At 43.9% G+C, this 17,071-nt stretch overlaps 1 protein-coding gene across 11 annotated transcripts in view; it reads left to right on the top strand.

Moving 5' to 3' along the window:
* Window positions 1-17,071, top strand: part of LOC144506949 (gephyrin) — a 489,936-nt gene that overhangs the window by 447,347 nt on the left and 25,518 nt on the right. For all 11 annotated transcript variants that reach the window (XM_078233376.1, XM_078233371.1, XM_078233373.1 and 8 more), the window contains 3 exons: window positions 1,890-2,043; window positions 4,403-4,524; window positions 13,369-13,456. In XM_078233376.1, the coding sequence (XP_078089502.1) occupies window positions 1,890-2,043; window positions 4,403-4,524; window positions 13,369-13,456 (364 nt within the window). The remainder of the gene's footprint in view (window positions 1-1,889; window positions 2,044-4,402; window positions 4,525-13,368; window positions 13,457-17,071) is intronic.

Here is a 17,071-nt window from a genome sequence, read left to right as displayed (position 1 = left end):
AGCAGTTTACTGCCAACAGTTCTGTAAGTGTTGCTCAAGGCAGTCTGGCAGAGAAATGGAGTGTTGCTTAGAATAAGGTAGTGGAACGAGACATCTGGAGCAAGAACACAAGAAATAGGACCATTTGGCCCATTGATCCTACTCTGCAATTCCGTACGAACATTAAAGATCTTGGGCTTCAACTCCACTTTTCCACCCACTCCCCATATCCCTTAATTCCCTGAGAGACCAAATATCTGTCTATCCCAGACTTACATATATTCAATGATGGAACATCCTCAAGGGTAGAGAATTCCAAAGATTCACAGCCCTTTGAGTGAAGAAATCTCTCCTCATCTCAGTCCTAAATGATTGGCCTTTATCCTGAGTCTGTGCCCCTGTGTTTTAGATTCCCCGAGCAGAGGAAACAATTTCTCAGCATCCACTCTATCAAGCACCTCCAGAATCTCGTATGTTTCAATGAGATCATTCCTCATTCTTCTAAACTCCAGAGAATATAATCCCCAATTAACTCAATGTTTCATCATAGGACAACCTCCTGATGATCCCAGGGATCAATTTAGTGAACCTACACTGTATTGCCTCCAGTGAGTTTGCACGGTAGCACAGTGGTTAGCACTGCTGCCTCACAACGCCAGGATCTGGGTTCAATTCCTAGCTTGGGTCACTGTGTGTGTGGAGTTTGCACGTTCTCCCCGTTTCTGCATGGGTTTCCTCCGGGTGCTCCGGTTTCCTCCCACAGTCCAAAGGTCTACGGGTTAGGTGGATTGGCCGTGCTAAATTGCCCCTTGGTGTCAGGGGAACTAGCTAGGGTAAATATGTGGGGTTACAGGGATAGGGCCTGAGTGGGATTGTGGTCGGTGTAGACTCGATGGGCCAAATGGCCTCCTTCTGCACTGTAGGGATTCTATGATTCATCAGTGGCAGGAAAAATTCAATAAACTTCCAAGGTCATGGAAAGGTTTAGAAGACTCAGCTGAACCTTTCAAGAAAACACTACACTAAATATGTCTGCCCTCATGTTGTATCAAACAAGAATGGCTTATATTTATTAATGGGTTGAATTATCCCAGACAATTTGCAAATAGACATGTGGAAAATGCACAATAAGCTGAAGGAGAGGTGGTCAAACAGTTAGGTGTTGAGGTTTTTCAACTCACTCACATCCTTGCATTCATTCACCTCACTAAAGCACTCACATGGCATCTTAATTGCTTGGCGCATGCATCTGTAATCACACCTGGAGGTCCAAAGATGTGCAAGTTAGGTGGATTGGCCCTGCCAAGCTTTAACCTTGGTGTCCAAAGTTATGTAGGTTAAATGGATTAGCCACGGTAAATGCACAGGATTATAGGGATGGTGAGCAGGGGAGTTGGCCTGGGTGGGATGCTCTTTCAGAGAGTCAGTGCAGACATGATGGGCTGAATGGCCTCCTTTTACACTGTAACAATTCTGTCATTCCTCAGTCGTAAATAAGTGTAAAACCAACGGTGTAAAACTACTGCCGAAATGCTCCTAAAAGATTAAACTTTTGGTCACCTGTCCTACTATCTGTATTTGTGGCTCAATGTAAGATTTGTTTGATAAAGCTCTTCCAAAGTGTTTTTGAGGAAGTCTTGTGGTGCAGTGGGTAGAATCCCTCCCCCTGATTCAGAAGCTCTGGATTCGAGTTCCACCTCAGGACCTGATGGCCAAGGAAGGTGCCAAGGAATGTGCGTTCATAATGCGGCCAAACAGTTTGTCAACCTGCAAATGAATAAGTTGTGACAATGATTGGTTGAATACTTTGATAACCTAACAATAATTCTGATTTCTGTCAATCACCTTTATTTTTTAATTCTGAATCGCTCTTGGAATTTAATGATTGTTATCTTCCCCCTTTCTCTTAGACCAATCGGCCACGATATCAAAAGGGGGGAATGCGTCCTGGCAAAAGGTACCCACATGGGACCTTCTGAGATTGGTCTTCTCGCAACAGTTGGGGTAACTGAGGTTGAAGTTCACAAGTTTCCGGTGGTTGCAGTGATGTCCACAGGCAATGAAGTAAGCTGCATTACCTCCGAGAATGGGAGTGGGAAGGGTGTCCTAGTTGTTTGTGTGTGTTTAAATGGAGAAAACAAAGAATCCTTTTAATTTCAAACAAAATGATCAGCCAAGTTAGATTGGTTGATTTAATAGACTAGATGCAGTGAGTTCATGAATAAAGACACAACTAGGGCAGAGTTTACATGATTAGTCAATGTAAGGAGAGGAGGAATCTCTGGAATCTCTCAGGAATCTCTCTCCGGTTCTTACTCAGCTGCTTTCCTGTCTATTCTATTTTTCTTTAAACCTGTGAACAGTTTACGACCATAAGATATAGGAGCAGAATTAGGCTATTCGGCCCAGCGAGTCTGCTCCGCCATTCAATCATGGCTCATATGATTCTCATCTCCATTCTGCTGCCTTCTCCCTGTAACCCTTGATCCTCTTATTGATCAAGAACCTATCTATCTCTGTCTTAAAGACACTCAATGACCTGGCCTCCGCAGCCCTCTGTGGCAAAGAGTTCCACAGATTCACCACCCTCTGACTGAAGAAATTCCTCCTCATCTCGGTTTTAAAGGAGCGTCCCTTCACTCTGAGGTTGTGCCCTCGAGTTCTAATCTCTCCCATTAGTGGAAACATCCTCTCCACATCCACTCTATCTAGGCCTCTCAGTATTCTCTAAGTTTCAATTAGATTCCCCCTCATCTTTCTAACTTCCATCAAGTGCAAACCCAGACTCCTCAACAGCTCCTTAAGCTAGGGTTTTTTTAAAGTGTCAGTAATTTACAATTTTGCCCGTGAACAGCCCAAATTTTATTTTAGATCGAGCAGCTAAATGCAGTAAGATAAAAGCAAAATATCACAGATACTGGCCATCTGAAAGAGGAACAGAAACTTCTGGAAAATCTCTGCAGGTCTGGCAGTACCTGTAGAGAGAGAAACAGAGTAAACAGGTGGGATTTTCTAGTCCTTCCCACCCTAAGACCAATAATGCCCAAATTAATCCATTATTCCACCTGCCAGTCAAATCCATGTATTGAAAATTCAGTATAAAGAACAGAATTTCAATTCCAAATTTTACTGGTTTTAACCCGTGTCACCTAGTTCTCCATCCAGCCTTTCCTCATAACTCAGATCCCAAAATAATATGGTCAGTGTAGTGATGTTTCTCTCCGACACTTGAATGTCTCACTGGTGTCTGTCTTATTGACCAGACCTCAAGGCATTTTATTTCATTCTTTCATGAGATGTGGGTGTGGCTGTCTGGGCCAGCATTTGTTGCCCATCCCTAATTGTCCTTGAACTGAGTGGCTTGCCTCACCATTTCAGAGTGCCATTAAGATTCAACCACATTGATTTTCATTTTGCGCAAGTGTAAATGAGCAATATTACAAGCTCAGCTGATTATCTTAATTGATTGTTAGTGTAGCTATTAGCACCCTCAGGATTGTTCAGTAAGTGCTGCCCAATCGCGGCATCACATCAAACAGCAGATGTTTTGTTTTGGATTTTGCAAGCGTGGGCTGGCTGAGTATGGCATGTAGACTGCCTATTATGAACACCCAAAGGAACATGTGTTTTGTTTGATTCACTCGGCCAGTCATAGTGATGTACAGCCCATGTAGGAGTACAGATCGTGATAGGCGATGGCCTAGTGGTATTATCGCTAGACTATTAATCCAGAAACTCAGCTAATGTTGTGAGTATCCCGGTTCGAATCCCGCCAAGGCGGACGGTGGAATTTCAATTCAAGAAAAAATATCTGGAATTAAGAATCTACAGGTGACTATGAAACCATTGTCAATTGTCGGAAAAACCCATCTGGTTCATTAATGTCCTTTAGGGAACGAAATCTGCTGTTCTTAGCTGGTCTGGCCTACATGTGACTCCAGAGTCACAGCAATGTGGTTGACTCTGAACTGCCCTCTGCACAAGGGCAGCTAGGGATGGGCAATAAATGCTGGCCAGCCAGCGACGCCCATGTCCCACGAATGAATAAAAAAAGACAGTTCGAATTGTGTGTTCTTTGTAGTTATTACCATTTTATTCATTACAGTACCTTTCTTGGCATTTGGAGAAGTGCCCTCTGTCTAAGATCTGGAAAGGGAGAGAAACTTATCCAGTGCCTTGGTGTGTATAGTTTCTGAAAGTGATCTTGCCTTCGTTAGTCAGGTGCTTTGGGCTTTTTATTTGTGTGGACAATATTTATGAGATAGGTTTTGAACATTCTGATGATCATCCTCAGTTTCACATTTGTTTCCTTTTCAGAAAAAGAAAAGATCTATCCAGCATTGTGGGACCATTTTAACAACTAACTGCAGTAAATCAAGCACTGATGGGTTGATATATTAATCTGTATGCTTTAATCCTATAGCTCCTGAATCCTGAGGATGAACTAACACCAGGAAAGATTCGGGACAGCAATCGCTCAACCCTTCTAGCGACAATTCAGGAACATGGATACCCAACCATTAACCTGGGAATTGTTGGAGATAAGTAAGAACTGTTATACGTTAGAGTGAATCTTTTTATAAACTAATTGCGCTTATCATTCGTAAACTCCTGACAGCTTTAACCTACATCATTTTTTCTGACCTTGTTAAGAATTGACCAATAACACATTTGAGTCACTCTCTTCACAAATTATCATAGAATCCCTACAGCGCAGAAGGAGGCCACTTGGCCCATTGAGTCTGCACCAACCACAATCCCACCCAGGCCCTATTCCCATAGCCACTCGGCCCATCGAGTCTGCACCAACCACAATCCCACCCAGGCCCTATTCCCATAGCCACTTGGCCCATTGAGCCTGCACCAACCACAATCCCACCCAGGCCCTATTCCCATAGCCACTTGGCCCATTGAGCCTGCACCAACCACAATCCCACCCAGGCCCTATTCCCATAGCCACTTGGCCCATCGAGTCTGCACCAACCACAATCCCACCCAGGCCCTATTCCCATAACCCCACATATTTACCCTGCTATTCCCCTGACATTTAGCATGGCCAATCCACCTAACCCGCCCATCTTTGGACTGTGGGAGGAAACCGGAGCAATTATGCTGTCAAGTCTTTCCGCTATTTTCAACCAATCAGTGAATTTGTTCATCCAAATTTCCACCTACTATTTTAAAACAGTTAAGATGTTAGTGAATACTTTAAAATAGTGCAGGTCGGAATTTGGGCCTAAGAATTCAACAGTGTGTTAACAAGTGTTCATGGATAATAAGTAGTCCATGTTTCTTGCTCGTATGTGGTCGGAATGATAAAATAGGTATACAGTGAAGAGTATGGTTTATAAATTTACTTTTTGCAATAGAAACTTGATGACATGAGTTGGTTAAGGGAGTACTTGCTGATCAATCTTTCAGCCCATAAATCAGCTTGTCAATATTTCGGAGGAACGTCCGCCATTCAGATGATTTGGAGGTCAGCATTGGGGACTGTCGGAACTGATCAGATTTGCCAGTTATTTTAGAAGGGTTAATATCTCGATTGAAGTCCTGGGACTGAGGGATACCATTATAATGCATTAAATGTTCATTTTTTTTGCCGTCTGTAATTTCTGGCCTATTCATATCTAGTTTTCAAGTTTATTTATTAGTGTCACAAGTAGGCTTACATTAACACTGCAGTGAAGTTACTGTGAAAATCCCCTGGTCGCCACACTCCGGCGCCTGTTCGGATACGCTGAGGGAGAATTTAGCATGGCCAATTCACCTAACCAGCACGTCTTTCAAACTGTGGAAGGGAACCGGAGAACCCTGAAGAAACCCACGCAGACACAGGTTGAACGTGCAGACTCCACACAGACATTGACCCAAGCCAGGAATCAAACCCCGGTCCCTGGCGCTGTGAGTCAGTCGTGCTAACCACTGTGCCACCGTGCTGCTATTTGATTTGATTTATTATTGTCATATGTATTAGTATGCAGTGAAAAGTATTGTTTCTTGCATGCTATACAGACAAAGCATACTGTTCATAGAGAAGGAAAGGAGAAGATGTAGAATGTAGTGTTACAGTCATAACTAAGGTATAGAGAAAGATCAACTTAGCGCGAGGTTGATGGCGCAGGGAAGTCTGATGGCAGCAGGGAAGAAGCCATTCTTGAATTGGTTGATACATGACCTCAGACTTTTGTATCTTTTTCCCGAAGGAAGGAGGTGGAAGAGAGAATGTGCAGGGTGTGTGGGGTCCTTAATTATGCTGGCTGCTTTGCCGAGGCAGCGGGAAGTGTAGACAGAGTCAATGGATGGGAGGCTGGTTTGCGTGATGGATTGGGCTACATTCATGACCTTTTGTAGTTTCTTACGGTCTTGGGCAGAGCAGGAGCCATACCAAGCTGTGATACAACCAGAAATAATGCTTTCTATGGCGCATCTGTAAAGGTTGGTGAGAGTTGTAGCTGACATGCCAAATTTCCTCAGTCTTCTGAGAAAGGAGAGGCGTATCCCCATTTCATACCCGATTACCATTTAAGTGATTCCATGGATTTTGCCTTCACTGCTTCCCTCCCCCCACCCCACCAAGAGCCCATTTCATGTGTTGTTCACTCCTTGTGTGAGGAAGAATTTTCCTGATACAAGCCATCAGCTAGCTAGACCTTGTGTCCCTTCATCCTGCTCTTAACAGTTTGGCTTCAAGTAATATTCTGGAATTACATTTCCTATACCGCTTAGCATCTTGCATGCCTCCTTAAGGTCATGTTTCAAACATCTTCCCTCCAGGTTGGAAAGTCCAAATCCCCTGGTTTTCCTCATAGTTCAAGACTTCTATCACTAAGGATCAGCCCCATGCTTCCTCTCTACATTGCCTACATTTATGTCTCATCAATTAGAGTACTAAACATGTTACCTAACACAGCACATATAGTTTGATCATGACATGAATTTGGTTAGGCAATTTAACAGGGGCCCATCATTGCAAAGTTGCACTGAAGTCCTTGCAACTATTTTTGTTTCCACATTTAAAATATCTGTAACTTTTAGAAGAATATTTTTGCTCCAAGGGCAGAATCGAGATAAGTTGCAAAATGCTGAAAGGTATACCAGACATAATACTGAAAGCTGAACCTTTCTCACTGCACACACACCTCCAGAGCCCGCAGAAAATTAATTGCATGCCTTCAGCACTTGCACTTGCACATTAATTTTTAAATCCACTGTGGTTATAAATGATAGCAGTACGCTTTAGCTTGTATTGTCCTTCAATTAAAGTGATTGATTATTGGGTACATATGCGGCTTAAGTTACGCTAAACTCTTTAAAGTATTTAAGCGAAACTCATTCTTATCTGACTGGCTCTTGGTTTAACTAACAAGTGCAACTGAGGTTTCTAAACTCTATAGTCATTGACCACATCGATGAAAATCTAATCTCCTTTTGCCATGTAACCATCCCGATGTCATTCAGCCTTGAGATTCAGTGGACGGGATTTTCCGGCCGCACTCGCCCCAAGGCCAGAAAATCCTGCCCATGGTCAACAGACCTCTGCATGGTCCGTGTCCCACCCACTACGATTCCCGTGACAGGTGGGGGTCAGGAAAATTCTGCTCGGTATCTCTCAGATTTCACCTTCCAGTTGAAAAACATTTTGCAGTTGGGAAGTGATTTTTAGTTTGCTGTGCTCCAATATTGCTCATTGCATTGTCCACTTTTCCAGTACCATTCAACATTTGGCTATCTTCAATCATTATGCTTCTAAAACCCAAGTTTGTCTTTATCTGGCTCCCTACTGCTTGCCTCATTTTGTCGTCTTTCACCCTTTCCAACCTTCGTAGCGCCCTGCACTGTCAGCATTGATGTTGGCCTATCATTTGGACCCCTCAAATACAAAGGACCAACAGGCCCATGTGCTTATTAAGTGCACTAAACTAGACAGCGTCAGGATGTGCATTATTTTCTGCAGTTCATAAATGACAAGTTTCTCCTCCTCATTCAAGGAATACAGGCTTCGCTGGCTATGCCAGCACTTTATTGTCCATCCCTAATTGCCCTTGAGAAGGTGGTGGTGGTGAGCTGCCTTCTTGAAACACTTAAGCCTGATTATACCATTGAGCCATTACCTTCTAACCCCTACCTTACAATCACTCAGCAGGCATTCTTTTCAATGAAACGATCGGTACCAGCCATCAATCATTCCTCCTGGCCTTTAACCGCTCGTTGGTCCCACTTCTCAGTTTCAATAACCCATTCTTGCCGGTACATATGTCCGGTCCCTATCTGTTAGCCAGTTGGTGGCCCCCCCTTCTTATTTTGACTGCCCATCCTACACACTGGATGGTCTACCCTTGACTTTACGTAGCATTAAATGTAACCTATTGATTTTAAATCAAACATATTTCAAGGAATGATCTGTACGTTTACAACAATAGGCTGAACAAAGTAAGAACTATTTAAAGCTTTGCTTATTTGTATCATGCAATAGAGTTTCATTAATTCTCAGACCCTGACAAAGCTCAACAACATATCAAGTTAAGCAATTCATTTCCTTCATCCCACCTTGCAGTGAGATATTTAGACACATTGGGCATAGTTTGCTTTCTTAATCCCTTCCCAACCAACACCGCACTTCCTTATTTCCTTCCTCTCCCTTTTCCTAAACATTTGGACTCAAAACACTCTGCAACACTGCAGGTTATCAACTGGCAACCTGTAAATCGAAATAAACCAGAATTTAAAAAGAAACTGCTGGAAAATAATGACGGTTTAATAGAAGTGAAACAAAAACTTAACTGGGCGCCTTTGAGGAGACAAATTTTTGGGAAGCTCTTGTGTTACTTTTCAACAAAGGACCTGGAAGACAAGTTTCTAAATCCATAAACCGTTCACAAACAATTCCAGTTATTACACCCTTGGAAGTGACTCTTGTTCATAATAGGCAAAGTACAGACCGTACTCAAACAGTCCGTGCTTGCAAAACCCAAAACAAGTCTACTGTTTGGTGTGATTCCGCAATGATGTAGCACTAACTGAACAATCCTGAGTGCACTCATAGCTACACTAATGACCAGTTTAAGATAATCAGTAAAGCTTGTAACATGGCTTGGTTACACTTGTTAAAAACAACAAGCATCCACATACTTGTTCTCCACAAATAAAAGGAACATGTTCAATTTTGAATTACCCAGGAGTTTAGAGAGTCTATAATTCTCCATTGCTTCCCCCATGGCAACGGCCAGTCAGAGCCAACTTCCCAACTAATCAGCACCCTTTTCTCCTGTAGTATAAATTGTTGTGATCATTTGAAATTTGGCATTCTTGTGTTTGTCCTGATGGGTGCAAAATATAAGCTTCGGCAACATTTCTGTCTTCTCAGCAGTACTCAAAAGCAGGGGTCCCAATAGTATGGGAAATCCCATGGTAAACCTTGCTGCAGTCGAAAAAACAACCACAGCCCTCTGTTTTCTGTCACTTAACCAATTTTGTACCCATGCTGCTGCTATTTCTTATATTCCTTGAGCTCTAGTTTTCCTCACACGCCTGTTACGTTATACTGTATCAAATGCCTTTGGAAGTCCATATACAGCGCATTAACCACATTACCCTCATCAGCCCCTCTCCGTTACCTCATCAAAAAAACTCGAGCAAGTTAGTTAAACACAATATGCCCTTAACAAATTCATGCTGCCTTGTCCTTAATCCCCCACCCCAACCCCATCACCCCGCACATTGATCATGGCCAATCACCTAACCTCATCTTTCGGACTGTGGGAGGAAATTGGGGCACCCGGAGGAAACCCACGCAGACACGGGGAGAACATGCAAATTCCACACAGACAGTGACCCGAGGCCGGAATGGAACCTGGGTCCCTGGCACTGTGAGGCAGCAGTGCTAACCACTATGCCACTGCGCTAACCACTCGACACTGGAGTTTGTGTGAAGTTTGCATGTTCTACCCGTGTCTGCGTGGGTTTCCTCCCACACTCCAAAGCTGTGCGGGTTAGGTGGATTGGCCATGCTAAACTGCCCCTTAGTAGTGATTAGTGATGAATGAGTGGGGTTAGAGGGATAGGGCTTGGGTGGGATTGTTGTCTGTGCAGGCTCGATGGGCCGAATGGCCTCCTTCTGCACTGTAGGGATTCTGTGATTCTGAGTGCCTTCCTCTGGAGCAGGTGTCCCCTATAAAGTCCAGGACTCTCTCAGCTACAGAAGACATCCCCGTACTCCCCACTGCCACGATTTCGGTTAACTCAAGGAAGCTCAAAATAGCAGCATCTCCAGAGCTGTGTCTAAGAAAAAGCCACGAGTTGCAAACTGTTAAATTTTGCAGTTGGCGAAACACGTGGATTGTCAAGTCAAGCTGTTCCACCAACTGCCAGCCTAATTGATTCTTTAGTGCAAGGTGTCTGTGTCACTGTGCAGTGAGGGTTCACAGCCTGCACAGCTTGGAGCGTTTCACAACTCCCTTCAGTGTGGTGCTGGGGCGGCGAGAGAGACATCTGAAAACCACCATCGACTACGTCTCTTATTCTAAAACTGAGACAGAATATTCCGGAAAATCTCAGCAGGTCTGACAGCATCTGTGGAGAGAGAATAGAGCCAACGTTTTCAATCTGAATGACCCTTTGACGAAGCTCTGATGAAGGGTCATCTAGACTCGAAACGTTGGCTCCATTCGCTCCTCACAGATGCTGTCAGACCTGCTGAGATTTTCCGACATTTTCTGTTTTTGTTTCGGATTCCAGCATCCGCCGTATTTTGCTTTTGTCTTATTCTAAAACGCCTTGTCTCCCTGAGTATGAATCACGTGTGGCGTATCTGGATTTGACTGGAGGGTTTTCCAGCAGAACACAGTACACACACCAATTCATGTGAGGGTGCATTCGTAGTGACTGATGTTGGGTCCCTCTTGCCAGAGTTTATATTCATATGTGCCTCAGTCTTCAAGGTGCACAGCATTTTAGCTTGGCTTTTTCTGCACACCCATGGCCCAAGATGTCAAATCTTTCCAATGTTCAGGAAATAGATTTTATATCAAAAATGCCATTCTCTCTTCTACCTTCTTCCGTCGGGAAAAAGATACAAAAGTCTGAGGTCACATACCAACCGACTCAAGAACAGCTTCTTCCCTGCTGCTGTCAGACATTTGAATGGTCCTACCTCGCATTAAGTTGATTTTTCTCTACACCCTAGCTCTGACTGTAACGCTACATTCTGCACCCTCTCCTTTCCTTCTCTATGAATGGTATGCTTTGTCTGTGTAGCGTGCAAGAAACAATACTTTTCACTGTATGTTAATACACGTGACAGTAAATCAAATCAAAAGTTTATGTTTTAGGTATTGTACAGGGCACAGTGGTTAGCACTGCTGCCTCACTGCGCCAGGGACCCAGGTTTGATTCCCAGCTGTCTGCATGTTCTCCCTGCGTCTATGTGGGTTTCCTCTGGGTGCTCCCTTTTCCTCCCACAGTCTGAAAGACGTGCTGGTTAGGTGTATTGGCCGTGCTAAATTCTCCCTCGGTGTACCCGAACAGGTGCCGGAGTGTGGCGACTAGGGGATTTTCACAGTAACTTCATTGCAGTGTTAATGTAAGCCTACTGGTGACACGAATAAATAAAAAGAACTAAAACTCAGTAAAACAATAGTTGCCTTTTTCTCCCTTTGACTATCAGCGCCCAACATCAATTTAGTTTGCGTGCTGTGTTACTGTTGGTTGCAAATCTGAATCGTTTTACTCAAATATCTGGTTAAATTAGCACGATTTGAATCAGATTTTGCAATGTTGCGATGTCAGGCAGTGAATTCCTTGGAAACGTGTTATTTTTGTGACAGATTTAAATTTATTTACCATAAGGGAATCCAGCATGTGCAAATATATTTCATTTAATTATGTGGAGCGCAGAGTTTGAATTCTGAATTGAAAGTTAGAAAATAAATCTAGGACCATGTATTTTGCAAGTGTAAAGCTGCCAGAAATAGGTATCTGTACTTTGACAAAAGCCTTAATCAAGATACTCAGGTGACAAAAATTGAACCCTTTCAACCATCTCCTCTGTCCATTATTTTTTAAATGCCTTCACAGTCTCTGACAGTTGGAGTTTACACAGAAGAAAGGTTGTACTCATGCAAAAATATATTCTCACCAGTTAGCCGTTACACCCTAGTTCTAAATTGCAAACGGTAACAGATACAAAATAAACAAATGTCTCAGCAGGTGGCAGTAGATTCCAGTTCATTCACTCTTCAGATTGTCTTGTGGAACTACTTTATTTCTGCATCTCTTGGGATATTCATAGAATTGCTACAGTTCAGAAGGCAGCCATTCGGCCCATCGTGTCTGCACCGACTGTCCCACACAGCATCGCACCCAGGCCCTATCCCTGTAACCGCACATATTTACCCTGCTAATCCCCCCTAACCCACACATCCTGAGACACTCGGGGGCAATTTAGCATAGCAAATCCACTTACCCTGCACACAGAATCGTAGAATCCCTACAGTGCAAAAGAAGGGAATTTGGTCCATTGAGTCTGCACTGACTCTCCGAAAGAGCATCTTACCCAGGCCCACCCCCATCCCCTTGACCCCATGCATTTACCCCGCTAATCCCCCTAACCTACACATTTTTGGATACTAAGGGACAATTTAGCATGGCCAGTCGACCTAACCTGCATATCTTTGGACACGAAGGGACAATTTAGCATGGCCAATCCATCTAACCTGCACATATTTGGACACTAAGGCAATTTAGCATGGCTGCACTGATCACAATCCCACCCAGGCCCTATTTCCATAACCCCACACTTTTACCCTGCTAATCCCCCTGCCACTAGGGTCAATTTAATGTGGCCAATCAACTTCCCGGCACATCTTTAGACAGTGGGAGGAAACCGGAGCACCCGGAGGAAACCCACGCAGACACAGGGAGACCGTGCAAGCTCCTCACAGACTGTCACCAGAATTGAACCCGGGTCCTTTGCCTCCGTGCGCCACACTGTTAGTAACAGACCCTTGCTGGTGTGAAGTCCAAATTTCACCATTCAGTGTATTTTTCAGTGAATTTCATGGCAGTGCACAATCATATTGTCATCATTTCACACTCGCTTGCCTTTCATTATTTACTTCCCTGCTGCTGTCAGACTTTTGAACGGACCTACCTCGCATTAAGTTGATCTTTCTCTACACCCTAGCTATGACTGTAACACTACATTCTGCACCTTCCCCTTTCCTTCTCTATGAATGGTATGCTTTGTCTGCATAGCGCGCAAGAAACAATACTTTTCACTGTATGCTAATACATGTGACAATAATAAATCAAATCACGAACAATTATTCAAGTTTAGTTTCTCAAAGTTTTTTGATTACTATTCAATGAATGTGTTTGTTTAATTTGTAGCCCCGATGACCTGCTGAACGCTCTCAATGAAGGGATAAGTCGTGCTGATATCATCATTACTTCAGGGGGTGTATCCATGGGAGAAAAGGTAATCAACTTGAAATATAGTTACATATCCACTAAAATATCAAGCTAGGTTATGTGAATTGTATTGGATATTTGTGGAATGGCCAGTATATCCACAGCCATGATTCCTCTTCAAGCAGTAGAATCAGAATGCAGCTATCTTGTATAAAGTTTATTTATCAGTGTCACAAGTAGGCACAGTGGTTCGCACTTTTGCCTCAGAGTGCCAGAGAACTGGGTTCGATTTCTGGCTTGGGTCACTGTCCGTACAGAGTCTGCACATTCTCCCCATGTCTGCGTGGGCTTCCTCCGGTTTCCTCCCACAGTCTGAAAGATGGTTAGGTGCATTGGCCGTGTTAAATTCTCCCTCGGTATACCTGAACAGGCGCCAGAGTGTGGCGCCTAGGGGATTTTCACAGTGACTTCATTGTAGTGTTAATGTAAGCCTACTTGTGACAAATAAATAAACTTTAAAAAAACTTTAAAACTTAACAGTTTTCCACTTTTGTCAGAGAAATGTCAGTCTTTTGTGGTTTGGCTAGTTCTGGAACACCAGTCTTCAGCACTGCAGCTGAGAGGTTGTAAGGGCCCGTGGCCTTTGCTGTATCCAGTATGCTCAGCTGTTGATGTTATGTGAAGTGAATCAAATTGCTTGGACTTACCTCTGTAATGCTGGGGACCCCAAAAGCAGGACAAGGTGGATCATCTACTTGGACCTTGAATAAGGGTAATTGTGAACACTTCAGCCTTGTCTTTGTGCTGGCAAACTGGGCCCCCCCGTTGCTGAGAATGGGAGTGTTCATGGAGCTTCTTCCTTTAGTTGTTTAATTACCCACCACCTTTCGCAACTGCAGAGGTTTGATCTGATCCGTTGGTTGCAGGCTAGCTTGGCTTTGCCCATAGAACCCAGCTTCTGCTGCTTACCATGTTTGTCGTCCTGTGCTGTAGCTTCACAAGGTTGGGTTTCCTGCGGGTGCTCCGTTTTCCTCCTACATTCCAAAGATGCACAGGTCAGATGGATTGGCCATGCTAAATTGCCCATTAGTGTCCCAAGATGTGTAAGTTAGGGGGATTAGCAGGGTAAATGCATCGGGTTGCAGGGATGGGGCCTGGGTGGGATGCCCTGTCGGAGGGTTGGTGCAGACTCAATGGGCCAAATGGCCTCTTTCTGCACTGTAGAGATTCTATGACTCAAACAGTTCAAGTTAACTTTAATTACAGTATTGTCAAATGCAACACAGTCTTTTCAAAATTTTATTGGGGAAAAAAATTAGTCTGACAAACTGATCCACAAATGGCATTCAACAACAGCAAAGCCCATGAATATCGAAACAGCTTTGAAGAATACAATGATTGTAATGCATCCCCTTTGCCTAATATGACAAGCCACCGTCCTTTCACATCTATCCAACTCTCATGTCTGAGTGCACGGAGATAAAGCTCACTAAGAGATTACTGCTCTTATTAGTCACACCTGTCAACACATCCTCGGTACAACGAGCATTTGATTCGCATTTGTACATTGACGACCGCTGTTTGCGTATTGTCTCTGCCTCTGGGTTTAAAGTAGCTCGAGATGGATTTCATTGTGTAAAATTATCAGCACCTTCTCATATATCTCCACCATAAGACTTGTGAGACTTTATCAGCTGTTATTGAGTGGGAAAAGATTATTTATCTCAATGCAATGGGTTATCTTTCTGAATTTTAAATGCTCTGGAATCGCTCCTCTTTTTCTTTGCATTTTAATCTTGCCCGCGCACTTGCTGCAGGTCAGAAGATAGTCGAATTGAAATATTACATAAGGCAACCTGTTAAGTATTGACAAACAGATCTGCTGTGTTAAAAATGTGCCCGGTTTGACGGAATGGCGATCAGAATTCTGCCTGCCTTGTACAATTCTGCTGTGCAGCCCTTCATATTGTGGAATAAAACGCTGAAATAACTAGCTCTCCAGATAATATTTCTATAGTACTGCTCATATAAAGAATTCAGTTGCAAGCAATGCAGAAAAGCGTGTACCATGGGGAAGAAGGATATGGTGGTGAATGTGCAAAATTAAGGGGAATTTTAAAAACAGGAAGGAAAGTAGCAAGTTGAAGGTGTTGCCATTTTAGAATCGTGGGCAGCGCGGTGGCACAGTGGTTAGCACTGCTGTCTCACAGCACCAAGGATCCGGGTTCAATTCCCGTCTTGGGTCACTGTCTGTGTAGAGTTTGCACATTCTCCCCGTGTCAGCGTGGGTTTCCTCCAGGTGCTCCGGTTTCCTCCCACAGATCAAAGATGTGAGGGTTAGGTTGATTGACCATGGTAAATTGCCCCTAGTGTTAGGGGGATTAGCAGGGTAAACATGGGGGATTACGGGAATTGTGGGTGGGACTGTGGTCGGTGCAGACTCAATGGGCTGAATGGCCTCCTTCTGTACTGTAAGGATTCTATGACTTCAGCTGGATACCACCACTGCCCTGCTCTTAAGTTGTATTAGATGCCATTGTTCTGAATTCTTCGGAACACCAGACCCATCAGGCGGCATGGTGGGACAGTGGTTAGCACTGCTGCCTCACAGCGCCAGGGACCCAGTTTCAATTCCAGCCTTAGATAGCTGTCGCACATAGTCCTCGTGTCTGCGTGGGTTTTCTCTGGGTGCTCCGGTTTCCTCCCACAAGATGTGCGGATTAGGTGGATTGGCCATGCTAACTTGCCCCTTATTGTCAGGGAGATTAACAGGGTATATACGTGAAGTTACTGGTATCAGGCCTGGGTGGGATTGTTGCTGGATTGTTCCTTCCTCACCTGATGAAGGAGCAGCACTCCGAAAGCTCGTGATTCCAAATAAATCTGTTGGACTTTAACCTGGTGTTGTGAGACTTCTTACCATATAAAAAGGCAGAGAGGGACAATCACAAAGCTAAGGCCAGCATTCAGTGCTGGATTTAGACTTGGTGAAGCCCTAAGCTATATAAAGCTTGGAGGCCCCTTGTTAAAAAGTTACACCAAAAGGTCTCCCAAAGGTGCGTCCCAAAACAGGACCTTGGGTCGCTCACATTTGCATCACTTCCAGTGTTTTCCTCAGATGAGATTCCAGACTCTGTTGTCTCAGTAGCAGAGGCTCTAGGCTGGTTGTTTTGGACTTTGCTGATCACCTTGGGTTTGTGGATCCTTATCTGTTTCTGGAGTAACGTAACTGTCAACTTTTGGCAATTTTTTGAGTTGCTCTTCAAGCTGGTGCTTTTTCTTTTCTGGTATCCGCTCTTAAATGTTCTCTTCATTGTAAACCTTCTGAAATTTTGTGAGGCCCCTGCGAATTGTGAGGCTCTAAGCTGTAGCTTGTTTAGCTTGTGCCTAAATCCGGCACTGCCAGCATTGCGATATCATCAGTGTTCACACCTCTATGTGATTTGTGGAGAATTTCTCTCAACCAAAGATTGCAGACAGGACTAGTTAGATCATCTCACTTTCTTCCTATCATTATTCTTCCGAGTTCCTGGAGTCCTAGTTTCCGCTTGAGCAATTTCACAACAGCTCCCACAAATGGACTTGATTCATGTGATCCCGAAATGGCAGCCTGGCTTTTGCAGTAAGTGTGTGATTAGCAGGATTAGTAATAAGTAACAGTTATCTGTGTCCTGCAGTATAC

This window comes from Mustelus asterias, chromosome 18 (assembly GCF_964213995.1).
Source record: "Mustelus asterias chromosome 18, sMusAst1.hap1.1, whole genome shotgun sequence".
NCBI classification, from domain to species: domain Eukaryota; kingdom Metazoa; phylum Chordata; class Chondrichthyes; order Carcharhiniformes; family Triakidae; genus Mustelus; species Mustelus asterias.
The sequence above is the reverse complement of the archived record's forward strand: the minus strand, read 5'-3'. Positions and strand labels throughout refer to the sequence as shown.